Source organism: Pleuronectes platessa, chromosome 4 (genome assembly GCF_947347685.1).
Source record: "Pleuronectes platessa chromosome 4, fPlePla1.1, whole genome shotgun sequence".
Classification (NCBI taxonomy): Eukaryota; Metazoa; Chordata; class Actinopteri; order Pleuronectiformes; family Pleuronectidae; genus Pleuronectes; species Pleuronectes platessa.
Genome location: NC_070629.1, coordinates 11701820 through 11729703, shown reverse-complemented (window position 1 = coordinate 11729703; position 27884 = coordinate 11701820). Strand labels below are relative to the sequence as shown.

The 27884-nt window shown below is 41.7% G+C and overlaps 1 protein-coding gene across 3 annotated transcripts; it reads left to right on the top strand.

Annotated features, from left to right (window-relative positions):
• Positions 1–4: 4 nt before the first annotated feature.
• gapvd1 (GTPase activating protein and VPS9 domains 1) lies at positions 5–27829 on the top strand. 3 transcript variants are annotated; one of them, XM_053420279.1, is made up of 29 exons: positions 5–165; positions 5908–6125; positions 6474–6741; positions 6855–7427; positions 7511–7594; positions 7688–7822; positions 8224–8416; positions 9026–9106; positions 10830–10987; positions 11484–11613; positions 11934–12059; positions 12179–12352; positions 14932–15069; positions 16279–16413; positions 16995–17114; positions 17474–17551; positions 19477–19823; positions 20004–20091; positions 20887–20919; positions 21565–21636; positions 21741–21869; positions 21962–22088; positions 22219–22331; positions 22859–23018; positions 23151–23338; positions 23618–23831; positions 24220–24292; positions 24413–24610; positions 24895–27829. In XM_053420279.1, exons 2-29 carry the CDS (start codon positions 5941–5943, stop codon positions 25033–25035), a joined length of 4461 nt encoding a protein of 1486 aa, XP_053276254.1. In that variant the 5' UTR covers positions 5–165; positions 5908–5940; the 3' UTR covers positions 25036–27829. The 3 variants fall into 3 exon arrangements, with proteins under 3 accessions (XP_053276254.1, XP_053276255.1, XP_053276256.1); XM_053420280.1 differs by lacking the exon at positions 20887–20919; XM_053420281.1 differs by lacking the exons at positions 9026–9106; positions 20887–20919.
• The last annotated feature ends 55 nt before the right edge of the window (positions 27830–27884 follow it).

The window sequence follows — 27884 nt, the reverse complement described above, 5'->3', positions numbered from 1 at the left end:
TGTCTCCTCGTGATGACAGCGAATGACAGCAGCACAGTTCGCTCCTGCAGCAGATCCAGAGTGAGACGGCTAACCCCCAGCGAACTGCCCGTGTGACTCGACTCATCCTCGGATCAGCTGCGTTTGGAGATACCGAGAACAACCAGCACACGATAATTACGCTCGGTGAGTTGTCGAATTCCAGTCAGCACGTTTTCTTCCATCGCGTTCGGCCACTCGGGAGTTTGCAGCCCCGAAGCTAAGCTAACGGAGCTAACTAGCTCGTCGTTAGCTCAACCGTCTCGACTAGCAATCGTTAGCCGGGTGTAACTTGGTCTAGGTTAGCAGCCAAATGCTAGTTTAGCTTAGTTCCCCAGTGTGTTGTCTGCGCTCAAATCAGTGGCAACACAGAGCAACACTTATTCGCTGATGCCATTACGACGGCTGTGTGTCTAGTGTCAGTTTCCATCGTAGCCTTTAGCTGACCCAACGATGGTCTCACGGAGTATTAGATTTGACCATCAGTACGTCTGAGGCACCTCAATGTGACAACCAAACCACAAAAGACATTAAGCAACCCTCTCTTGTGTGTTGACCGCCGGGCGACATCCTCTCCGGATACTTCTCCATCCAGTCAAGGACGACCCGAGCCCATTAGCACCACATTAAACTCAGCTTTCTGTGCCAAATGTACCCCCCACCCCACCCAGGGTGCCGCTGAATGGAATGTCTCAAGTTGTCCCTAACAACACAAGCATTCACATCTAGCGGTTGAAGGCCCTGAGATATAATAGCGTAGCCCATTTATCATCATGGATGTCCAAACACTGGGTGTTATTGTTAACTGCTTGTAGCATAGAGGCAATAACATTCCTATTTTGTCTAATATTTCTGATGTAATCCGGCCAAAATAAGTCAAATATGAGGCTTTGCTGCTTTTCTCTACTTGATGTCACCATAAGTATTACTAGTGTTTGGCTAAACAGATTAAACACCTACACAGCATCTGAACTCAAACTCTAAATGTTAAACAATGAAAAAGAGGCTTGATTACAAGGCAGGTCATTAAATCTGTGCACCCCCCTAAGGAGTAATATTTTCTCCCCCACTGAGTTGATGAATGGTGATACATTACGTGACAGTAATCTGCATGTCTTTGTATGAGTCAGTAGTTAGTTTCTGTAACTTGACTTTTTTTTTTTAATGATTAAAGTTAATCATGAGATTTAGTCCAAGTCAAAAATACTTGACCGTGTTGGTGTAACATCATGTTTCTTTCATGGTTGGAGTGGAATGATTTTCATGTTCAAGTGTGATGTCACCCACTTTTTGCTTTGCAGTTAGATTTACAATATGTCCCAGCAGTTTTCTTGTCAGGATGCAAGATAATGAAAGGTTTCCAGAAAACAGACATGAGGCTGAAAACGCTAACATTTTATATTCATGCCAATACTTCGATCTACTGTATGTTCTCTCCTTCACCTGATGGTTAGTGTAAATATGATCAAGTCATTGCTTCATTATTTCCTTGCATGTTGATCTCAGATTATTTGGTCTCCCTGAACAGAGTCAAAAATATCTTTAAAGCAGTTTAAGACATTTTCCCTTTTTTTTTAACTTTCACATATGAAGAATGTAGCAGGAGATTGTCAGAGTCATACGCATTTACAAGAACAGGAACATTTAGGTGAGGATGATGCCTGAGTCTAACATGCTGAATGCAAGGTTTTAAATTTTTTTTTACAGCACATTGGACTAAGCCCATTTCACCAAAAGCTTCTGAATCTCGTTTTCTTTCCAAGTTTCTTCTACGTGTATGAAACCTCCTTTTCCATTCCGAGATATTTGTATCCTCCTTGGTTTTTCTTGCCAACACGCCCACTTGCTCACTGCGAATTTTCTGGACCTTTTCCTGCTGTATTCTCGCATGAGCTCACTCTGACTTTTGACATTTTACATGGAGGATGGCAGGAAACGTTCCAGAAAATATGCAGAGTAACTGACAATAATATTTACGTTCTCACATACAGCCCGTTATCTGAAAGCAGTTTTAGTTCAGCTCCAGGAAGTTGCCCTCAAAACAACTGATAAAGTGTCAGTAACTGAAACTGGGTTAAGTTCTACGATACCTGGGTGTTAAGTACAAGCTGTAACATTTAACTTCAAGACATCATAGACAATAAGTAAAATGTGTTCCATGTCCCTGCTAAATACTGTTTATCCACAAGTCTTTAACATAACACCCAGTGATTAACTAGATATTTAGGTGGATAACAAAAACAGTGTTTGAGTTTAGAAACATGGGTTTAGAAAGAAGCAACTGTAATGGGACACAGCTTATTTGTGTTTTGCCTTTGCTTTTCATTTTGCCGTCACTACAGCTTCTAGTGTCACAGACAGTAGACACAGGTTAAACATTCCTGTGAGGCAGTAGAGGCCTTAAAGCTAGATCGGTGCGCTTGTGTCACGTCAGGACAGATCCCCACGGGGAAAGTGAAAGAGCAGTGCTCGATTCTACTTTAACTGACTGAATACTCCAACCAGAAATTTAATGCCGGCTTTTTGACTGATTAAACTGATTTTACAAAAACGCAGTGGTTGTCTCTCAAGGTTGAGTAGAAATTGTCACCCGTGAACCTCATGTATGTGGAGGACAGCATATTGCTGAGAGCAGTGTAAGAAATCATCCAGAAGGGAAGCGTGAAGAGGATGTTGTCGCTGAACCGTGAATACCTTCTGTAGAAAGTGAAATCCTTTTGACTATCTATAAAAAGCATTGGTGTGAGAGAGTGTGTGATTTGGAGTGGGAGGAGTGGGCTTTGTTGTGAACACCTTTTACTGTGGTGCTGTGAAGTTTACATACATTCCCTTTAAAGAGTAGTGTTGTTTTGTCATTCACATCAAAAAATTATTTTGAACTTATAAACTTTTTAATGAAGTATTTGGGAAGTGCTTTGGCATTTTGAAATTCAAATGTTTGCCACCTGTCTCTTATGCTGCCTTATTGTTATATTAATAGTTCTAAGTTGGATGCTATGTTTGAACGTATAGGGCTGGGCAATCAAACAATATCAATAATTTACACAATATAATTTTCATTAATAGCTATTTAACAAAAGCCCAGTGTCGCCATAGTGCTCATGCATTGTGCAAGCCTATAGTGAGGAGGTATAACACATAATTGAGATACCATAGATTTGTAAAATTTGTTGTTCATCAAGTTTTCATTGTTGTCATTATCTACACACATAGAAAAGCACAAAAACACAGCCTTCACTCAGTAGCAAAAATCTGTCTTTACTGAACTTAACCATAATGTGACATTTATCCTTATAATTAACACTATTGGCTGATATGAATACTGTTATCGTGATATTTGGCCGTATCGTCCAGCCGTAGTTGAACATTCAGTCACCTTGAACGAAGGTGTTGCCATTCTCACACCGCTCACAAGTCTGAACACTTCACAATCTGCTTGGTTTTGCTTCTGCTTTAGAGTTCCTCAAAGTTCTACATGACTGACTCGCCAGGTAGCTTTCATGTGTGAGCCACACATAGAAGTGTACTGGATGGACACTGGCGGCAATAGCAGTTAACCTCTCTGCCAGCCACTTAATGGCCTAGTAGCTTTCACTTCCTCTCCAAGTATGTGAGGAATCTGCTTATTGGAGAACATGAGTACATACGTGGAAGTGAATCCTGAGAGTACACATCAGCCAGTCTTTATTATATCATTTTTTTTAATATAACTCTGTAATAATTGTTTCGTTTTCTGAAAATGGCAAACTTGCCCCCTTTCAACCTCTTAAATGTGAATATTTGTTGCTTCTTTCAGTCGCCTGTGGTTGTGAACTTAATATTTTGCTCATAGAAGAAAGCAATATGAAGCCTTCACCTATCTTGGGAAATTAGTGGTGGACATTTTTCACTTTAAACAATCAGTTTATTAATAAAGAAAAGAATAAGCCGATTGTTAGATAATGATAAGGATCAGTTGCATTTGATCACTAACTTCATGTGATCATCATTTACCATTTCCCACAGTGTGCTTTAGCTTGTATATATTTAGCTTCTATGACGTTTATTAAGCATTAATACAGTCTATATAAACATAAAATTATTTTTTAAATGAATTGTTTAAAAGCAACAAATAATGTATACAAGTCAGAAGTTTCATTACAAGTAAACAAAAAAAGCATTATATTGTGAAATGATGAATAGTTACACACGTTTAAAACTTTTTAGAAAATGTTGAGGATTGCTTGTTTTTCATTGAGTGATTGCAGCAGATGATGAAAACATTTAAATCCATGTTCATCCACAAACCAAGCAGTATATGTATAACATTTTTTACAAAAAAGATTCCTCACTCATCCATACATCGCTAATACCTGTTTATTCTTGGTTTGCAGAGGGAATTTATTGTACAACCATCAGTATATGCGTGAATTAGCATGACCAATTTGATTTGTCAGGCATATCACCTCTGACGCTGTGGTTGTCTGTTACCTTGTGAACAATGACACTGCCTTGCGGTCATTCCTCTTCTGAGGCACTTTTCTCCAGTCTCGTCTCATTCTTTTCCCACAGCCCCAACTCCACAGATAAATCTGTGTTTGATATGTTAGTGACCAGTTACAAAGAGGCGTTTGTGTAAAACTTTCACTGAGAAATCATTCAAATTTCATGCACTCAACTTGGATTGTATGTCTTGGCTGCGTGTGTCTGGAAGAGGACGACTAATTAGCATATTCTGCTGTGTATTGCTTGTGAAGCATGCTTTTGCTGTTGTTGTCAGGCCACTGTTTGCAACACGCTGAATGCAAATGATCACTTCCCTTGCATGATGTGAGCATCTTGTGTGAGCCAGAGCTTTACTATTTCCTGTTTTTTAGAAAATAAATTATTTTAAATGTACTGTGAATCAATACTGATACTGTGGTGTCATGGAATAGAATGTGGTAAGAGAAGTTTGCTGTATTGTCAAGTCGAGTCAAACGTTGGTTTAGAATGTTAGTTGGTTGGGTAACCAAAAACTCCACTTGCTTGATGATCCCCAGTTTCCTGGCAGAGTATTATATAACTGATAATGCACTTTGTACTCTGATTGGTGGTCCCTGCTAAAAAAACATTGCAGTTTATTTCGTTGAGGCTTAAATGGGTATTCCACGTTTATAAAATGCCGGGATTTCATATTTGAAGCACGAGATATTTAGTATTTTTGTTCCTTCTATGAGTCAGTCTGTTCCCTAGAACCTGAATAATATAGATTTTTGGGGGCCAATGCTAATATTTGGGAGAACAAAAAGGCAGTATTGTCAAAAATTGCAGTGATTCCTAAGATGTTATCAAATCCATATGAGACAAAAATGCAGTGATGTTTTTTTTTAATACATTTTAATCTCTAAAGCTTATTCTAAATATCTAATTTTTTTCCATCAAACACTTTAACAACTGAATATATAGAACTTTAATTCAGAAAATAAACACACGTTGTGTAAAATGTAAATACAAATGCATAAATATTATCAGCACATATCGACATGAACAATGATACTGATGTCTATGAATGGCGCATATCTGTGCTAATTTATTTTTCCTCTGGAAAAAATATCCACTTATTTGAAACTACATGTTCTTTTTAATAATTTTGTTTGACTGTACAAAGCTTCTCCAGAACTAGAGTGGATACTATATAACTGTGTTCAGAGGATGAATAGTGTCAATGACAAGTAAATTGACTTCTAATGTGAAAATGGTGGAGTTCCCCTGAATACAGTTATCTTAAGAAACTTCAACTTTTTACTAGCTATTGAAACTTGACTGACATTTACAAAAAGGTAATTTGACCTTTTTGTTAAGTTTGCGTTCCACATATTCACCTCATTTACCTCTTTCTGTTCCGTCTTTGTCTCCTTTGTGCTCCAGTTATTTACCTCTCGCCTGCCTGAGCTGGTGAAGATGGTGAAGCCAGACATCCACACTCTGGCCCACCACCTGAAGCAGGAGCGGCTGTATGTGGGGTCGGAAAAGCAGCTAATCCAGAGGCTCAACAGTGATGTGCTGAAGACAGCTGAGAGGCTGTACAGGGCCGCATGGATCGCCAAGCAGCAGAGGATCAACCTCGATCGTCTCATTCTCACCAGGTCAGAGTTACCATCATGATTCACTTTGGCCTAGACATGGAGTTGTAAAAGGAAGGATCGGTGTACAGCCAGGATGTGCTTGATCTAGTTTAGCATATAGAACTTGTAACTTGGTGGTTTACTCTGTTAAAAAGACAATTTGTGTTTTAAGTTTAAAAGCTATGCTGGCAACCTAAGTTCAGAGATACAAGAGTTTAGATTATTTGTCCGAAAAGGGAAAGTACAGTGATGTTCTTGTGTTACGCTGGATGTCAATTTAAAACGGAATTGTGAATTAGAAAAAATGAGTTGTTGGTAAAATACATTTCACATTATGCATTTTAGTAATGAAACAACCTTTGTCTATAGTGTGGAGGCCTCTCCTGCCGAATGCTGCCAACATGCCAAAATGTTGGAGGACACACAGTTTGTTGATGGCTACAAGACCCTGGGCTTCCAGGAGACGATCTATGGCGAGTTTTTGGCCCGGTTGAGGGAGAACCCCAGACTGGTAGCTTCCTGCCTGGTGGCAGGAGAGAGGCTGAACCAGGAGCACACCCCCGGGGTCATCTATACAGTCTTCACCTCACTATATGGCAACTGTATCATGCAGGAGGATGAGAGCTATTTGCTACAGGTTTGAGGCCCTCTAGTGTCACACAGTAGAAAAACAGTTTTATAACTTCTCAGCAGAATTTGATGTTTATAACTGGTACATGTGTTTTTTTTTATTTTCCTTCCAACTCCTAGGTGTTGCGGTACCTGGTAGAGTTTGAGCTGAAGGAGAGTGACAACCCTCGCCGTCTGCTGCGACGGGGAACCTGTGCCTTCAGCATCCTTTTCAAGCTCTTCTCAGAGGGCCTGTACTCAGCCAAGCTCTTCCTCACTGCCACCCTCCACGAACCTATTATGCAGCTACTGGTGGAAGATGAAGACCACCTGGAGACGGACCCAGGCAAGGTTACAGAGCGCCTCACTCCGGCTCAGCAGGAGCGCTTCGGAGAGAAGGGCTCTGATGGCTACAAACAAAGGGTGCAGGCAGCTGTGGAGGCCAACGAAGCCAAGCTGGTGGCTCTGGTCAACAAATTTATTGGTTACTTGAAGCAAAACACCTACTGCTTCCCCCACAGCCTGCGCTGGATTGTGTCCCAGATGTACAAGACCTTGTCATGTGTGGAGCGTCTGGAAGTAGGTGAGGTGCGCACCATGTGTACAGACCTGCTGCTGACCTGCTTCATCTGTCCAGCTATCGTCAACCCGGAGCAGTATGGTATAATCTCTGATGCCCCCATCAATGAAGTTGCACGCTTTAATCTAATGCAGGTAAGTTTACTCTTCCTCACACTTGACCATGTGACAGTCATCCTCCTGAAGACTGATACGGCATTGCTTTTTTTGTGACACAGGTGGGGCAGCTTTTGCAGCAGTTGGCAATGGCTGATGATGATTCAGATCCAAGGCGGAAAAGCAGTTTGTCTAAATTTGATAAGGTATGTGTAACCAGCGTACATTTTCTTTAAATTTTTGCCTAATTTCCTGAAATTTATCCTCATGCTTAGTCCTTTCTGGCTCTCTGTCCTCAGAGTTGTGTTGCTGCCTTTCTGGATGTGGTAATCGGAGGAAGAGCAGCTGAGACCCCACCCATGTCCTCGATGAACCTTCTAGAAGGCCTCAGCAGGACTGTGGTCTATATTACACACAATCAGCTGCTGTCAATGGTGAGCTCTTTTGCTACTGATATCCAAATGTAAGATTAATAACATTGCACCATAGGTTCTCAATAAACCAGGAATAACAAAAATACCCAACAATATAAGCTGTCCTTTTGGTAAAGATCAGAAGAGCAAATATCTTGTTTAACACATGTCTTCCAGTCAGTGTTGTTCATCCTTCTCTTAGGACCAATTGCATTGTAACTCTTCTGTGTTTCTACACTCATTAGTGAGAGCTTAACTTTACTTGACTTTACACCATTCAGACAGTTACAAATAGCACCAGCATTACATTTTGTACAAGCCAATAGCTTACTTTTATAAAGAAGAGTTGCAAGCACACAGTGTCATCAAAAGCTGATTTACTGTGATGATCTTAAGAACAACGTCTTTCCTTTGTTGCGTAGGTGGACTTTGTGCGCAGTGTGACTGCAGGGGACCAGCTCCGGGAGGAGGAGCACATGGCCCTGGAGAACCTGCTGGCCAACGTGCCCCAGTCTCGAACTGTGAAGAGCAACAGTCTGGAGCTCACTCCCTCCAACACCCCCCAGCTCTCCCCGGCTACCACTCCTGCCAACAAGAAGAACAGGCTCCCCATAGGTACCTACCTGCACTGCGTCTAAGCCTCTGCCTCTCTGCCACTCTGGTTTTCAGAATAGATGGCTGATGTGTTGATTGGTCTATATGATGCAACCTCTTGTAATTTCCAAATATGAGGATCTGAAGGATATTTTGCTCATAGGAATATCAAAATCTGAAGCAAGAACTCGTAAATAGAAGGGTAATATTTTGTTTAATGAGAAGCAAAGTAAACAAGCTGAGTGGTGATGGCTAGTCAAAGTCCTGAGTGTTATTAGAAGCTAATGAGCGCCTTCTCAGCTTGTTATGAAGATAATTAGCATGGCCTGGATTGAGGCTCAATTACAGAAATGACAACCAATTAAATTGCCAAATATAAATGAGCTAATTTTAATTGGAATGGATGGAAAAGATGCATAGACTACCTTCATTAGCATTTCCAAGACAAATGATGGTGTAGCAACATCCCCTTAATTAGAAACCAACCACTTGTGCCTGCTTCTCTGAAATGTGACATATATATATACACAGATCTTGACTTGACACTCTTATGAAATGTACTCTGTATTCTTTCTCCAACTCCCTACCTTGTCCTTCTCCTTTCTTCTTGTGCTGCCAATGAATGACCAGGACAACACTTAGCTGCCATAACATCCTGGGACCCCACAAGCACCTCTCTGTCTGCCCACATTCCATTAGTAGCCCCTTTTGGTGGGTAGTTGGTCAGTTGTGTTAGAGATGGCGAGAGCTTATCCCATGAATCAGCTTGTTTCACCCAGTCAGCACTCATCTAGCTCAGGCTCCTAGCCGCACAGTAACCACACTAGCGCCTTCCTGCCTCGCTTCCTTGCTGTGTCGCTTCCTCTCAGCCTCGGCACTGTTACTAGTACTCTCCCAATGCTTGCTTTGCTTTGCACAGTGCTTTGGCTCATTATTAGCGCGAAGATGTTTTTCCACTCATACTGTCTTCTAAGTTTTTTCCCTTATGCTTCCTCATTCAGCGGAATATGGCTATTCATTACAAGGTAGAGTGGGGAAATTCACCTGCCTTCCACCTCCCCTCCCGGTCTCCTAATGGAGACACTAGTGTAGTTAGTCTTAGTAGCCTATTTGGCCTGTTCTTTTCTCTCACTATTTTTAGAGATGTTTTGATACCAATACCAGCATCAGAAAAGCTTCTAATAATGTTGAAGATGCCAAGTCAGGCATTGGTGAGTAGGCTAATCTGTGCCTCTGTACTGATCCGATACCACGTTTTAAAAGTTTAAGTTTAAGATAAAATTACTAATCTATTTCCACAGAAATCCCCTCTTTTTTGTGGCTCCAAAACAGCATTTGTGCTGTACTGGCAATGACTAGTACTGACTTACGGGTGTGTAGTGTTAGCCAGAGCCATGTCTCATAATATGATTATTAAGGCATTATGTCTTTATGTTCAGACAGAGCTTCAGATCTCTTGAAAAATGCTCAATGAGCAACACTGTTTCATTCTTTAACCTGCATTTTTACTTTGTTAGAGACATTTTTCATGAAATCCACTTAACCAAAAATTACTTCTTTTTTTTTCATGATTTCTCTTGAAATGATTGGAAAAGAGCAGGCATTCAATTCAAGTGCAGGACCTTGGTGAAGTAGCTGTGATTAGTTATTTTTAATTTAAAAATGCATCCAGTGGATGGAGCTAAAGAGTCACAGTCGGCTGAGGTGCTCCAGTGTTTTCAGACCTGCAGCAGGTCACAGGCACAGAGCAACATGTTTCAATGTAACTGATGCAGAATGAATTAGTGAACTCAAATCTAGTTCCATTTTATTATTTATATAGATATATCCAGTGTTTACAGAATGTTGTTAAAATGATTTAGTCTAAATGATATGGCAGCTTTCCCATCTTTTGTATTCTACAGACATCATGACCCAGGTTTTCCATGATTTATTGTGTGTATCTCTGCTCCTGAGTACTAACTTTGCTCAGTGTAATACCAATTTCAGTTTTGAAAAACTTAATTTTAACATTTGAAGAAAGCTCAACCTTTATTATTGTTAACTAACCGCTACCTTACATATAGAAAACAAGAGGTTCACTCGTCTTTATTGTCACAGCAATTAATCTTTTTGATATTTTGTTTGTGAAATAGTGCTTGATACTTACATTTATAACTCCTTAATTTCTGAATAATAATGAAAAGCAGTAACAGAAAATGTGGCGACACATTGGTGTAACATACAAGATGAGAGTTTTGGCTGAGTTTCATGTTTTTGGCTACAGCTGTAATACTGTTTGGTTGTTTACTGACACCTACTTACTCACTAAATGTGTTGCTTGAATCAAACTAATTCCAAACCAGATCAAAGCACACTGACGCATGTTATTTTTTTATGTAACAATCAGAAAATGACTGTTTCCATACTAATTCCCTCCATCCCACCAAACCAGCTGCTGCTCGTAGCCGCAGCCGTACCAACATAGCCCAGGAGGGGGAGGCAGAGGCCAGCTCCCAAGAGTCCCTTCAGGAGACGGAGCCAGAGGAGGTGCTTGTGATTTCACTAGGAACTGGTCCTCAGACGGTCCCTGGGATGATGTCAGAGAATGAGGTAATGTGACTTGAATTAATGTGTTCATTTGCAGGAGAGGTGATTTTGTAATTAAATGGAGCGCCATTTTTTTTTTCCTGCCACTGAATGGAAGTACTTCTTGGGCCACACAATTCACCTCACCTGTGCTTGACAGGTTCCTCACTGAACTGCCTTTACATAACCAACAGTGTTACTGCTGCAATGCTGCTGCTGCTGCCAGCCACAATTTTCAACCCTGAGTTTGATAAAGTTTTATTAAATTATAAATGTAGTTCCTCGTTAATTTAGAGAGAGAGTGCAAGCAAGGACATGCACAGAAAACTACTGGCCTTCATTCTTCTGTTAATTTATTGACTGTATATAATGCATTACTGAATCCTTGCTCCATATTCAATTGTCTCCTCCTGTCTTTGAATGAGTTTTCCTTTAACATGCAAAGCAAGTTTGCAACCTTACAAAAGTGACTTACAGAATATACTATTTTCATGTACTTCCTGTCTCTTCCGCCCAAAAGGTTTTGAACCTGCAGATTGCTGATGGGGCCCAGGGAGATAGTCATGCTGATGATACCAAACTGCATGGTAAACCAGACAAAACCCTGCGCTTCTCCCTCTGCAGTGACAACTTGGAAGGCATCTCAGAGGGTCAGTCTGCTGTCTGGTGACACATGCATCTAAAACATGAGGCAAACAGATGGTTGCTCTGGTTTTCTTATATATTTTCAGAGCAATATCAGGAAATGTGGAAATAAAGTGCATCATTGTGATTATGAATAGTTCTACTACTGTTATATATTGTCATACACGGTTATAAAGATACATGCATTTTTTTATAATGCTTTTTACTATTAAACTAGAATAAAAAATATTTAAAGGTGACAATGTCAGTTACAATCTCTACAATCTAAGAGCTTACTAAATTCTGTTATCTTGTGTATGTTTTTAAATGTTCCTCTTGTGTTCAGGTCCTTCCAATCGTTCTAATTCAGTCTCGTCTCTGGACCTGGAGGGAGAGTCTGTCTCTGAGCTCGGAGCTGGACCCTCAGGCAGCAACGGGGTGGAGGCTCTGCAGCTTTTGGAACATGAACAGGGTATGTGTGTGTATTCATGGCATAATGTTGCTTAACATTAAGTTGAAAACTTCATGTGTCAGTCCATTTGAATAAACTTATCCACATGGAACGCTCTTCTAACATTCTGTCCTCTTCAGCCACCACTCAGGACAACCTGGATGATAAACTGCGCAAGTTTGAGATCAGAGACATGATGGGACTGACAGATGATCGGGACATCTCTGAGACAGTCAGCGAAACCTGGAGCACCGACGTGCTCGGCAGTGACTTCGACCCTAACATGGATGAGGATCGGCTTCAGGAAATAGCTGGTAGGGACATGGCTTGGTTAGCTCGGTTAGCTACATATGTACACATTGACTTCCTGCCTCACTGAGCAAATTGATTAATCTACAAAGCCTATGAGATCATGGCACATTTTATTGAATGAATTTCCTTCCCATAGGGACTGCTAAATTAAATAGATTTTGGGAAATGTCATCACCTTGTGGTTTTGGGGTGAAATAGCATCAAAAAGTAGGGCTTCAGTTCAGCGCTGGCTCTTTAACACACATGCGTGAACCTTATAGCTTTATCACGTTATAGTTTTCTTTTATTAAATAAAATATTTAAAATGCATTTCAGCATCTAAATAATGCAGATCATCAATAAAGTGTTTTCTACATTTGACCTGAAACTAATAATTTAGGCCAAGGTTTATACTTATTTAGTTCGGTTTAGGTTCAATAAACTGTTTTGTATTTAGAATACATGTAGTCGTTTGATTTTCTTTGCAACTATAAACATTGCTCAGTTTGATTAATATGTTGCGGTAATTATACTTTTGCTGTTGGTATTGTTCAATTTGAATCTTAAGTTCGTGGATGAGATAACAATTACTAATACTCCAGATTTTATTGCCAGGGACGTAACTGTATATGCAATAATCTTCTAATTAATATTATACACTTGTCAAGTAGAAGAAATCATCTTAAAATAGACTCATAATGCAAAACAAGTTATTTTCTCTGATTTACATCCTGAGATCGGGTTGTAGTACCACAGTGGCAATAGCTAATAAATACATGTATAAACCTAAAATACTGATATGCAAGATAAAAATAATCTCAAGTAGATTGTGGAGGGCAAGTTCTACAGTCTGTTGAGAAAAAAAAATACAGGCTTATTTAATGGGAAACCAGCTATAAAGAGAATATTTGAGTCTTTACTATTCAGATTCCAATCACCCAGTCTCCTTTGCCTCAGTCTTTTTCTTCACAGCATTCTCTATGCCCATCGCTCTCTCTCTCTCTCTCTCTCTCTCTCACGCTCTCCCTGCCTCTCTCTCTCTTTGACATTCACTCAGTCCCTGCAGTCTTATTGACCTTGGTTCCCTCTCATTTGCATTCACCATTTTTCATTCTTCGGAATATGGCGTTGGGGGACTTTTCCATCATTAAGTGAATTTACAGCGATTTCCTTATGTGTTTTCTCCAAGGGATTGGGTTATGAGATGCACATTAAATATCCATTAATACCTCATTATCCCACTGATAAGATTACCATGATAATGAGGCAGAAATTCTAATTGTTTCACTTCTTGTTGTGCCACTCATTTAATCATCCACCTGAAAGACAAGTACTCTGCGCCCCTACCTTGAAGACTGTAAACACGGACAGCGGGATAGAGCTCTCCCGCCGCCAATGAGAGCCCGGCCCCCGCCAACATCAGTACACACTGTTGCCTGAGCACTGGCATGCATGTGTGCTCGTGGAGTGCGTGTGCCCTGAAGTGGAAGCATGACATACCAGGGGGGGCGGCTACCACAGGCCGACTTTTTGGTCATGAGCCTTGGCCACTGACTTCCACTCCCACCTCCTAGCTGCCCCCCCCCCCCCCCCCTCTATATTCTTCCACTTTGTTAAATCAGAACTTCCGAATTGAAGATACAGGGACACTCTGCGGAGGACTTAGTGTGAGGGTTGGGAGAAACAGTAATTTGGTTGTGAGTAATGCTTGGCTTAATCAACAGAAGAAAGTCATGGCCCTGAGGGCCTGTGCAGAGTGAGATATTATCATTAACCTCTGACCTTTGGCACAGTGGTATATGTGCCTGTGGGTCTCAGCATGAAATACATGTGACCTCCAACTCTGTGCGTTTCTGTACACACAGCTCACTGTCTCTGAAACCCCATCTCCACAGCAGAGAGGCACCGTTTAGTATTTTCGCTTATGTCAGACATTTTTATAGTGTTGTTTGAAAGCCAGACCTGAAGGCTTTAAACTGATGGAACAGTTTAATTTTCTAATTAAGATCTAACCAATTAAATACTGTAAAAAAAAAAAAAGGGCGATTTAGTGTTAAAAGAATTATGCAATAAATTGATGAAAAGAAAACGATTTTTTTTTTTTATTTCAGTCTTCCGTTGAGCAAATATTTTCCGGAAATACATTTGTTGGTTTCAGCTTATCATGAAAACCAAATTGAGGCTTTTGATTTATATATAATGGCAAATAGACTGATGAAAAAAATTTAAATTGATAATGAAAATAATAATTTGTTGCATCCCCGCAAATGGAGCAGAGCATTAGATATGAACATTCATGGGCCTCAATTTTCCACCAATGCTACCAAAGGCCTCTTTTCAGTTTTTTCTTGCATTCTCAAGTTCACACATGGCTCATATTTAAATCTGAATAATTTATTATAACTAATTACAGAATATGAATCAACAGCAGAGCCTTACAACACATACTTTGAGTCTTTGGTAAAGAACTAAAAGGTGCTTTCAAGATGACTTTTCCACTTCAGAGGTGACTTCTTGCTGCTCTGACACTTTGCCAGATCAAAAAAACTGTTTCATTCAGCTGAAAGAGGTTAACTCTTTGTCTAACTCTCTCTGTTCTCAGGGGCAGCTGCAGAGAACATGCTTGGCAGCCTGCTGTATCCTCCTGGCTCAAGTTCAGTGCTGCTGGACCCCTACGGCTCCACCATCTCAGAGACCACAAGTGAGGCCTGGAGCGTGGAGGTCCTGCCCAGCGACTCAGGTGGGGAGCCAAGTTTGTTCTGCTGATGCAGACGCCTTTTGACTGTTCTTTTGCTCAGGTTATTGTCCTGATTGTTGTACTTCATCTCCACGACAGTCTCAAATGTGTGTTTGCATGCACATGTGCCTGTGCAGGCATGCATTTTATGCTTCCTCATTATAGTGAGCTCTGGGACTCCAGGTGCACTCCGTTCCATACCAAAAATGTGTGCGTACATCTGTCATCGTATTTGTGTGCATTTTCCTGTCTTTCAGGACAGATCTGCCTGTGCCAGTAAAAGGCAGCTCAGGGTTTCCTTAGAGGGACCACCAGGTGTGTTTGCACCTGTGGTGGAGGAGTGGGGAGGGAATCATGAGGAGAGCAGCTGTCCTCAGTCACTTTACATGTCAGCTTTTTGTTTGTCCACACTTAACACTGCAATGCTCGTCTGCACAGTTTGTCTTTGACATCACATTTTGACAGTAAACAGTCAGGACTTCATTGTTTAAGTATTGATTATACTTTCTTGACCGTTCTTGCACACTGAGCATTCAATACAAACAATTTATTAAGAAGAGATTACAAGCTCAAACCCCCTGTTTGAAACTAGTGTTTTCTGAAAATCAGTAGAGTGCTTTATTAACGGTGTTAAGTGTTTCTTTGAAAAGCCTGGGCCTTATGTTAATTGAAGTAGTACACCATTTCAATATGTGCAATACAGAAATGACATGCATGAGTGTCTTGATTGCTTTTTGTTCCGTTTGCTGCCCCTGTTCTGCTCTGTAATAGCACGATTGGAGGCTGGCTTCGGGTGGAGCACTTGTTTCATGGCTAGGCAGCAGAAAACTACACTCTGAAGAGCACTTCAGCAACACATTATTACTAACGAGCATGCAAATGAGTACTGCTGTTAGTATGGAGCCTCTGGGTTCGACCCAACAGCTCCGTTGGGTAGCCATACAATTGGCCGTACTAGCTTTATGGTTTAGTTTGGCAGTTTGAAGACATGATAATGTATGCTTTGTTTGACTTGGTTTCCCAATAATCATAACAGAGGAAGAGGTGGAGTGAGAACATGACAATCATGTGTAGCAAACTGCCAAAAGTAAAGTGGATGTAGATTCTGATTCATCTCTACTTCATGTGACACCTGAGACATCTCATCACTGATGTCTTTTTTTCTAAAAAGGAGAAAAGAGTTTTCATACCTATTTTTGGCTTTGTTTGCAGAGGCCCCAGACCTGAAACAGGAGGAGCGTCTGCAGGAGCTGGAGAGCTGCTCAGGGGTCGGCAGCACCTCAGACGACACAGAGGTCAGAGAGGTCAGCTCGAGACCCAGCACCCCGGGCCTCAGCGTTGTCTCAGGTATAAATTTAACTTCTCCATCTCTCCCCTAACCTGCATTGTTCAATATCTGTACTAAAACAACCTTTTGTCTACTTGTTTTTGTGAAGAGCGGTCATGGTGCTGGGAGGGTTGTTAACCAGCATACTGGGGGTCAGCGGGAATTTTTCTGTATGACACAGAGGTTAATACTGGTTGTCTTTTCCTTGGGCTCAGGTGGACATGTAATGTTGACACGCATGAAGTAGTATGCTAGATTAGGAAGCCAGCGGTGATGTTCCTGGCTCAGCCCACTGGAAAACGTCCCTCGGGAACCGGCCAATGGATAGTCTCTGTCTGATGATCACTCTTATTTGTGTCTTTCCCCAAACCCATGGGAGCTTACGCTACCAATTTAGAGTTCCCACTGGGCTCCCATCTGAGAGAGGACATACAGTATAGTCTAAAGCAAAAATATCCTCTTTTGTTTGAGCAACATGGAACATGCGTTTCCCCTTTTCCTGACTCCCTAAAACTCTCACTGTGAAGGTGATACTAAGTTGCCTTTGTCCTGAATGTCAACAAAACTGTTTTGGGGTTGTTTCTCCTTTTTTGTGCCGCAGGTGTCAGTGCAACCTCAGAAGACATCCCCAACAAGATCGAGGACTTGCGGTCAGAGTGCAGCTCAGACTTTGGAGGGAAGGACTCTGTGACCAGTCCAGATGGGGAGGAGTCAAGCCACGGTAGGAGAGTGTCAAATCCCAACGAGGCTCGCGGCGCCATCAGTCCTGTGTGTCTTATGTGGTCAAAACCACATGAGCCAGAGTCGATCAGTCCCTGTCACTTCTACAGCTGGCACCAAGCTGAATCGCTGTTTTGTCCCCACACTTAAAAATCGTTATATAAAGTTATACTGAAGTCTTAACTACTCTCTGTCTGCCTGGTTAGGGAATCACGCTATTAGAGGGCTAGGCTATTATCTTTTCAACTCAATGAAATAAAGCAGTTTTTAAACTAACAGCGATGAGCGTTGTGCTGTTTGTATTCACAGTTGATTTAGTAATCACTGTTAATTATCTCGTATCCTCTTGTGTTTTTGCAGGAGCGCACCATCTGACATCTCCACCCTCACAGACCGATTCCTTACTGGCCATGTTCGATCCCCTCTCCTCTGGCGAAGGTAATTTGCACCTCCAGACTGCTCTCCAGCCAATCAGAGCTAGAAACGAGTGTCATTAAATCCCCACCCTAATGTCATGGACGCACAGAACAGCTGGAGCCCTGCAAAATTAACCTAGAGAGTGCCTGGACCCCCTCACATGAGCCTTACTTACCTCAGCTTAAAAGTGCAAGTGAAATGTCGCTCGATTAGGCTCATTTAGTATCGCAGTTTATTCTCCAAAGTCTTTGTTCCTGCTTCTGTGTGTTTTGCAGAGCAGGTGGAAAGTGGAGGTGTTTGCGAGAGCAATGGTGGTGGCTGTGTGTCTGTGGCAAGGTGAAGGGATGACAGGTTGAAAGACCTCACCCCAGGCTCTTTGGCACTGTCCCTTTGTCCCACTGTGCTCATGGCACGAGTCTGCCATTGGAAGCTTTTCAGGAGAGAGAGTCTACCCTTGGAACAGGTGGCCTACCTACACCTAGGGCTCATCTCCCTCTAACATCTCTCTTTAGCACTCTTCCCCACTTTTGAGGTGTTCTTTTTTTCTCCTACTGGTTTTATTATGCCTTCATACCTGCGGTAGCCGTGGCTGAAGGTGTTGTGTTTTCAGGTTCTCTGTTCGTCCCATTGTCGTGAACATAGGGACAGAATCTTGATCTCAGGGACAATTCATTTGAATTTGGTGGTCTAAGGTCGAGGGCAATACTTATAACATATATAACATAGTCATCGTTTTATCCTAATATATCTAACAGGATAAAACGATGACTTTATTACGTTTACATTGAAAGGAGACACGGGTCAGCTTCACTGTGACAATAATAAAAACAATTCTCTGGCCATTATTCAACGTCATATCTCAGGATTAGTAGAGGGCGATAGTGACTATATTTCATATTTGATCTTGTACTGAATGCTGACACTAATCTTTGGTGTCCACCGTTTTTTTTTACTTTGCCGCAACATCCATATTTGAAGCATGTTTACTGTCATGGCTACAACTTTTTTTAAATTAATACTATTATCTCTTTCTTGCTGCTGATGCATACACATGCACATTCTTTTCTTTTCTTTAGTTTACTTAATGTATTCTATAGAACTTGACCATCATAATTAAATGGTTATCCCCAACTCATTCTCCAACCTTAACCTAAACCTAATAAAATCCTAAAACCAAGACTCAACCCTCAAAAAGCCCCTACATTTCCCCCCCTCATAACTATAGAAACACACACAACCGAATCTACTTGTTAAATCAGAACTTATAGAGAGGAAGGTGAAAAGGCCAAAATAAATATTAATTGATATTAATGATTATTTATAATTGAATGAAAAGGATATGTCTCCAATAAGAATTGGCTTTATTGGCCAATCATTTACCCTTTCTCAGTATATCGTATATGCAGTTTATCCAGTGGACAAATGCACAACAAAGCAGTCAAAAAGTCTAATCAATTTATATCTCTTTTACATATAAATAATATATCTTGTATTAAATTCCAATTTCCTATATTTATGTCTGCTCTAAATGTATTACATGAGTCTGTACAGTCATGGGTGTAGACTGAAAATGGACGGCTTGGTGGAAGCCTACAACTGATAGACAGCAGTGTCAGTCATATTAGTTGAGATAAGGTGAGATGCTGTTTTACAGACCAACAGTACCTCTTAAAAGATCTACTGGTAGAATTTCATTAATTCATTTAATGAAACGGTTTTAAAAGCATTTAAATATAAGTATCTACTTTGGAAAAATTCACTCAGTCTTGGTTATGTGTGTGCTGTGGGCTGGTAAATGACCCTTAGAATATTTAAGAGAATGTAATGAAAACTACTTGAACAAAGTGCCCATGGATATTTAAATATTGTCCGAATTCATTCACTAAAATGTAATGAAATTATGTCTAATTTATCTTTGTATATGCTTATGACTTGTTTAACCTCAGGCTCTTCCACTGGAACAATTGTGCGGCCCAAAGTGCACTACGCCAGGCCGGCTCACCCTCCACCTGACCCTCCCATCCCTGAGGCCAGCGCCCTGGGGCCAGAGACGCGCCACTCTCTGTTCATGCCCCACTGCTTGGCCCAGTCTGAGCTGGAGCACACCAAGCAGCGCCACTCCTTCCCTGACAGGATGGTCCGCAGCCGCAGCTCTGACATAGTGTGCCCAGGGCGTCGGCCCACGAGCGACCCCGGCCTGAACCGACGGGTAGCAGTTGAAGAGCGCGACCCTGCCGGGGCCTTCGCCTTAGGACCGTCCTCATCCCCCAGCAAGGACTCCCTGAAAGGAGAGGTAACCAGCTGTTGTAGGGCTCTGGGTTAATAATGTACCACAGACATTTTGTGCGTTTGAGAAATGCTGCATACAAACAGCTTTAAAATAATTGGTTTCTTCTGGAGCCAGTCAAAGCTGTTTTATTTAATAAACTTACCTGCAAGTGCCCGATTGTGACAAGTTCCTTTCCATTCAAAGATTGAGGACAGGAAAGATAGTGACGACGAGAAGTCTGATCGCAACAGACCCTGGTGGAAGAAACGTTTTGTGTCAGCCATTCCCAAAGGTAAGGAAACAGGGCATTGGTCACTGTAAACATTTCAGGTCTTCAAATCTGAAAAATGAGCTTGTGTGCATTTAAAAGTGATCTGTTTGTTTGCAGCGCTCCTTTACTTTTTGTTTCGGGATTGGAAAAAAGTTATCTTAATCACAACTGGCAGGAAGCATCACACTTTAAAGAGCAGAGCGAAAAACCAATTTATAACCTGAGAAAGAGAATGACGATCCATGTTGTCCACTCCATTGCTGATGCGCCATTTGGAAAATGATGTTTCTTGTTGTTTGAAGTTACTCCAGAGACGTGTCCGAACCGTTTTCTCTCACGTCTCACTGGCTGCAGATTTATATCGACTTTTCAAAGCTAATCAGTCACCAGAGGAGCTTTAGCTGTGTAGATTGTATGGCTGTAGCCCTCCCAGCAGTGCTGTCAGCCAGCGGCTAATGGTCATTAGATAGACCTCTCTGTCATCAGCCCTGATAGATGACACATCTCTTGTTGCAGTTCTACTCTACAGCCATCTCTCATAGAACTGTCTGGGAAATAATGAGCTGTGCCCACACAGAATGAGTGCTTATTACTCTTTGAGCTAATGATGTTTCTTAAGTAAACAATAAATTGATATTCCTAAAATGGAGGACTGTGTGCACTTGCCAACTTAGCCGCGAAGGCCTGCACCACCAGCCAGACCTCTGTAGAGTCCACTGTGTTGTTGTTGCTCTGCATGGTGACGTGCAGTCAGTTGTCCCGCGGAGTGGCAGCCTGTGTGTGAAAGGCCAACCCTGTCTGTTGTGTTCCTCACAGTGCTGTATTGGACGGCTGAGAGTGATGTCCCAGGTAAAGCTTCCGCGCTGTCCTCATTGAGCTAGCTTACTGCTGGAGCCAGCGGCTGTGTACCCATGCTGCTTTGTAGATGTCGCCTTAGAGCAGTAGAGCTGTGATATATCATGGTGTAGCTCACATGATCCCACTCCTCACCCATGCATCTGTTTGATCACCCCCTTTTTTTGGTTTCGCCATAGTACGGTTCCATTTGACTGTATGGAGAATACAGAATATCAGTGTAATTACTCCACCCAGTGTTTCTTGTGTGCATCATCAAATTTTAGACTGTGTGTCTCTAGTTTGTTCTGTTATCACCCTCTTGTGTTAACAGGATACGCATCAGTATGATTATCTACATCCTTATAGACTGCACTTGTTATAATAAGCTACAGTGGATCTTTGTGATATTCTGGTTTCATTCTGCATTTCAATATTTATTTGCTTTTTTTCCCTCAGTGAACTTCTACAAATCGACTTTATCAGTTTTGTATGATGCCATGCATTCCACATTGAGATTTTTAGACTCAATAAAACCCATGAAAAAAACTAAAGATTTAATGAGGCTGTCACCAGCTGACTCATGATCAGCCGGTCATCCCGTGATAGTAAAAATAGAGGGACTTTGCCTCAGTCAATCATCAAGCCTCTCCTCCACAGCTCCAATCGCAGCATTTCGGAAAAGGGACAAACAAGAGAAAGATGACATTGTCCAGGAGCGTATTTCACAAGGTCAGTCCTGGCTCGCTTAAATTGCATTAATTCCCAATTAGTTGAAACTAATCCGTCACAGTGGATTTAATTTGAATGGAACCTGTATGTTGGTGGTTTGTCAGATGAGCTGTTGCCCAGACATAGCAGTCAAGCACAGGCAGCTGAAGACATCCTAGACAAGTACAGGAACATCAAGAGGCCCAGCCAAAATGATGGAGCAGCAACTGGAGCTTCCTATGACGGTACCGGAGGTCAGTATAAATAAAATCCATCTGCATATTACATGCACTTGCTTTAGACGAGGTGAAAACCTTTTATTTTGTATTTTTGTATATTTCCACAGATCTTTGTGGCGAAGACAACGTTCACGACTCTCCAAGAGACGACGCTCTGCAGAATATGTCCACAGATGACCTCCCAGACTCGGCCAGCCAGTCAGCAAACCAGCACGACTCCAAGTTCTCTTTCAGGTCAAACATTTATAATCCTTGAAGGAAACAACCAAACACCTTCAACAATCACTCAAGACTGTCCTGTGTTCTTAGCACATATTGCCTAGCCACTGCTGTTTATTAGATTTGTTTTGTTTCTGTCTCCCAGTGATGCAAAGAAGAAGTTGAGGTTAGCGCTGTGTTCTGCAGACTCTGTGGCTCTGCCCATCATGGCTCCTGCCACCACCAGAAATGGGCTGCCCGATCACATGGATTCTGAAGGTAGAAGTTTCTTGTACATTTGTGCTAAAACTTTGTACTAAGCCTGTTCGACTTATTCTCATCTACCAGAGTTGAGGTGTCTTTGTCACAAATCTCCAGGGGGAGCACGGTACAAGACCTTAATGTTGGCAAGCATCCAACTACCTGAAAGTGTTTCTTTAGCAAGACACCAAATCTGTTCCACCTTCACCTTCTGTTTCACCTGCCGAGGTTAAAGGCAAGGTTGAATGAGTGACTCTTGTTTAAAGAGAATGTCCATATGGTGTCAGTAAACTATTAAATTGTTAAACCGTCAGACGTATTTAAAAGAATTGTGTAACCACATAGATTAATATTGGCTTGTTTAAGCCAGTATAAACATGACGCTGCACAAAATCGTGACAGACATCTTAAGACTCCCATCTTCGTGCCCATCAGTCACATTGTCATGTGGAGTCGGCAGGTTGATCAGATTACATTGACCAGGCGTCCCTTTGTGAGCTGCGAGTGTCGTCATCTAACACTGTCTCCCTGTCGCCCTCTCTCAGACAATGATATCGTCTGCTTCCTGAAAGTCCAGCTCGCGGAAGCCATCAACCTCCAGGATAAGAACCAGATGGCCCAGATCCAGGAGACCACACGCTGCGTCGGCCGCTTCGATGCACGCACCTGCAGGAAGCTGCTGGCTGCCATTGCGGATGATTACAGGTAAATCTGGAGGCCAGGAGAAATTAATATCTAGAACAGCCAATGGATCATTCGGTTAAGTTTTTGTTGTATATAACAACATAAAAAAACACCCAAAGATAAATTACAATTCCCTCTGTGTGTTTCTTTTAGAAAGCGGGCACCATACATAGCTTATTTAACCAGGTGTCGTCAGGGCCTGCAGACCTCTCAGGCTCATCTGGAGCGGCTCCTCCAGAGGGTGCTCAGAGACAAGGAGGTTGCGAACCGCTACTTCACCACTGTCTGTGTTCGACTCCTTCTGGAACACATGGAATCCAAGATGCTTGACTTTACTAAGGGTACGTCTACATTTTCATTATTCTTGTATGTAAGTTGAACTAACGGAGCAGATGTATGATTTATAATGGTTTTGCTGTTATTAAACAAACAAAAGGAGTATCAAGAAAATATATCATCTCTATGATATACAACATTAGAGATCTGTTTCAGGTACTTTGTGTTCACACACAGTGTCTTTTACAAGCAAAACTCACCTCACTTAGAAAGACACTAGTGTTGCTGTATACTGTGTATCCTGTGCTGATGTTAAGTCTGTTGTTTTTCTTCCTCCCCCTCAGCGTTCCAGGGGTGCACAGCGTCGGATGACAAGACAGCAGCAGTGGAGGATTTTCTGCGCTACTTGTACGGTGCTATGGCCCGTGATGCCATTTGGCAGTATGCAAGCGAGGACCAGCTGCAGGATGCCCAGATGGCTATCGAGCGCAGCGTTATGAACCGCATCTTCAAACTGGCTTTCTACCCCAACCAGGATGGAGATATTCTCAGAGACCAGTGAGTGGCAACAAACAAAGAGCTGGACTTTGCTCTGCTTCTTTATTAGGAATTGAACTGGCAAAAGTGTGGATATTATACAGTGATGGTTGAGGCCCTTAGCAGAATTCATTAAAGTAAATAGAGTCAATATGAATTGTAAAGCAGCCAATGCTGATGGTGGACTGAGGTCCCAGCATGCACTGCTTCTCGTTTGACTTGACTCTTAAGAGAATATTTTCTCTAGTATCCTGAAAATTATACAAATTCAATGAATTTCTATTGTTTGTTAAAAGTTTAACCCACAATAATTAATTTCTATCTATCGGTTTCCCTTGGCTAATAATCCAAGTCGCTTTCTACCGTGCTCTGCTTGATTTCCTGTCCTGAGTTGTTTTGTCTCACACAGGCTTTTACATGAACACATCCAGCGGGTCTCAAAAGTAGTGACGGCCACTCACAAAGCTCTTCAAATCCCAGAGGTATCTGACATTTTGACCTCTTGCACTGAAAGAGACATGCAGGAAGTGACTTGTCATTACACACATCCTTATAAAGTTTAGGTTGTTTAAAACACCAGTGTTTAACTTCTCTGTTTGCAGGTTTACTTGAGGGAGGCTCCCTGGCCGTCTGCACAGTCAGAGATCAGGACCATCAATGCATACAAGACGCCACGGGACAAAGTCCAGTGTATACTGCGCATGTGTTCCACCATCATGAACCTCCTCAGTTTGGCCAATGAAGACTCCGTCCCTGGAGCGGACGACTTTGTCCCTGTCCTCGTCTTTGTCCTGATCAGGGTAAGTGTGCTCTTACTTCATTCCTTCACTCTGTGCTGCTACTGTTTCCAAGAATGTGTACCCGCCATATGGATCATTTATTGACTTCTTCTCAGTGAAGATTGAGAATAATCCATAATTCCACAAAAACAACTGTAATTGTAGAACACCATAAAGCCTTCTCTTTGTTAACCTGTGTAGATATACTTTACATATTTCCATATTTATGATTACAATCTGCACGGCATTGCGTGAGGTTCTTCAGCGGTTAATGTGGGCCCATCCCCGCGTCTCCTCCCCTCCAGGCAAACCCGCCCTGCCTGCTGTCCACCGTTCAGTACATCAATAATTTCTACGCCAGCCGGCTGAGTGGGGAGGAGTGCTATTGGTGGATGCAGTTCACCGCGGCGGTGGAATTCATTAAGACCATCGACGATCGCAAGTGAAGCAGAACAGCCACCTGTATGGGCAGACTGCGGGGGAAGGAGCCGGGAGACTGGGAGTCTTCCCAACCAACTGCTCCCTCTGCACAGTTTATAAAACCTGGCCCTCAGCCTGCTCTTTATTTGTATAGCTTGTACATAGCCAGAGACACTGAAAGATTACAAAATATATATTACTGTATGTATGTGGACAAATCCAGGTTTTAGCTGTGGTGAAAAAAAATGGCCTTGGCGGAAAAATTGGCAAGATGTTACGGATTTGGATTTTTCCTTTTACCTTTCTCTCTTCAGTCATGTTTCACTTTTGGGGGTCTGTATTAAGAATTTTATATACACACAGTTACCAGTATGACATTAAATCAACATAAAAGATAATCCTATGTAGGGATATAGGGACCAGACTTGCTTGATGTGATCACTGATCTTATTTTTCCCCCCAGAGTGAGAGGGAAGGGCTTCCAATTAAATTACATTATAATGTTGATTAAATGCTTTGTAACGTGGGGATTGACAGTGCGTGATAAGATACTGGTGGGAATTGGTGACTCATAAACACTGAAATCAATTCACAATAACCATACTCATCAGGTTAGTGTATCAGACAGTAGGGCAGCTTATTTCATGAACTGTTTACTTCATCCTATTCCCAAAAAACACGTGTCAGTAACAATTTGGACATAAGGGCCCACGTATTTATATGAAATAAAATGTATTTATTTCTGTAAATCTATTTAATGCTTTGTTGATCTAATTTCAAACATAATGGAAATGCTCATTATGGCCATTCAAGATGTCTGAGGCAAGTAGTGGCGGCATCATAATAAACTTGCAAGAAAAGCTTGAGATAAGAAAGGCACCTTAGCAATGAGTCGCCCTCGGGGGGGGGGGGGGGCTTCGGGGCGATCGTGATACAGGGTCAATTCATGCACAGAGTAGTGGTGACATTTATGAAAATAATGGAATCAGTGCCTTTGGTAGGGGGCACTCTTTACAGGCTTTGATGAGGGTGTTTTTTTATTTCTTTATCCAGAATAGGCATTATCCCCACCCACCCCCACACACCCACTCTCTCTCTCAGACCAATGGGTCAACCATGTCTCGCTGAGGAGCCTTAGTCCAGCCCTCGCTGCAGAAACCCCTCTGGATTTCTGGATCTTACCTTACAGTTGAAACCAACGGGCCTGATGTCAGTCTGTAACCTTTAACCTGTCCTTCATTGGTTGACAACAATGTACTGGATTTTTTTTTTTTTGCACTGGTTATAAAATAGTAAAAACAATGAAGGGAAAGGGAGGAAAGTTGGATCTTGAGCTGCTGTGATGCCTGTTGTGGTCACGTCACCTTAATTAACACAAGCCTTCGTTAGCGAACAAAGATGCTTTGGTTTCTAATCTTCTAGCTGAGATGTCACATGTGTCTGTGTGAGCAGACTAGTGAACTATTGGATGTTAGCTCTACCTCCTCATAAGTTCAAGAAAGGGACTCGTGTTTATGTGCACTTATATTTTCTTTCTTTTTTTCTCCAATTTGCCGTGCTGTGATATCCCAGTGTCATTGTATCTTTCCATTATAGTACGAGCATGTCTTTTATTATCCAGAAACGACTAAATCTCCTTTTCTCTCGAAATCCTCTGCTTCATTTTTGTGCACGGACGTGCCACGTGTATTATAGTTTTCAATAATGAACCATTTCTTTTCATGGTTAATGCCCTGACAGCACAATACACAGTAGGATAGAAGAGCAAGTCATTCGCAGTAGATGCTGAAGTGGTTGGTGTAGTACATGAAGTGTGTTTTTTATTTTTGTTCCGTCTAGTGAGACGACTGCGTGATTGGTTGACCCTCTGCCTCCTCTTGCATGAAGTCATTGAATGGTCTGTACATCCTCAGTCATGATAAACAGTAGAATAGGATTAGAATCTGCCACAGGCCAGTAATTGAACCTGCAAGAGGAGGTAAAGCTTCTCTTTGTGATACTTGCATATCAGAACTCGATTTTATTTTGCACAAAGCAGATGGCTCTTCCGATCTGACAGGGAGCAGTCTATTTTGAAATGTCGTTTCTTTTGGCCTTAACAGTCGTAAACATAAACATATTGTGATTAAAATAATATTTGAGTAGCAAACGTTAAGCACCTGACTGTTACTTTCTCAAGCTGATGAGCACCCGGGTTTATGAGCAAATGCATTTTTACATCCGTCTGCAGGAGCATGTGCAGCAGATTCGTATGTGCAGTACATTTCCTTTGCAGACTAATCAATTTGATGAGAAAACCATGCACTGGAAAATCCAGTTGCAGGTTGCATCTATACTAATTACGTTTATGTGATGTCACTTTAATTGGAAATACATACTGCACAGATCTGATGAAATTATTTGGACCTGGCTTATGTTTCAGCGTTTCCCCGAACAGCCGGTCGCAGCAGCTACAAACGACCCCAGCGAAGAACTGATCAAAACAACAAATAACACACACAAACACACACACACAGATATATATATATGGCTGTGATATAGCACCTGTGTTTTTTTAGCTGTGATCGTATGCAAACCACTGGACAGTGGCGTGGAGTGAGCAGACAGGAGCTGGTCCGGAGCTCTAATGCTCTGCTCCCTGTACATTTTCAGTTTCAAGGCTCAGCAGACAAGAAAAGAAAAAGTTTTTCATCTTACATCTAATTTTCCATTTAATTGTAAGCTTGCACAATTATGACATGCGGGGAAAGCCGGTTTGTCTTTACTGTGATTTAATGCATTATGTAATTCTTTAAAAACAATAAAAGAAGCAGAAGTTTTTCCCTTTTTATTTTTTTTATTCTTCTGTGTCACGTTATGCAGTGTTTCCTCCACA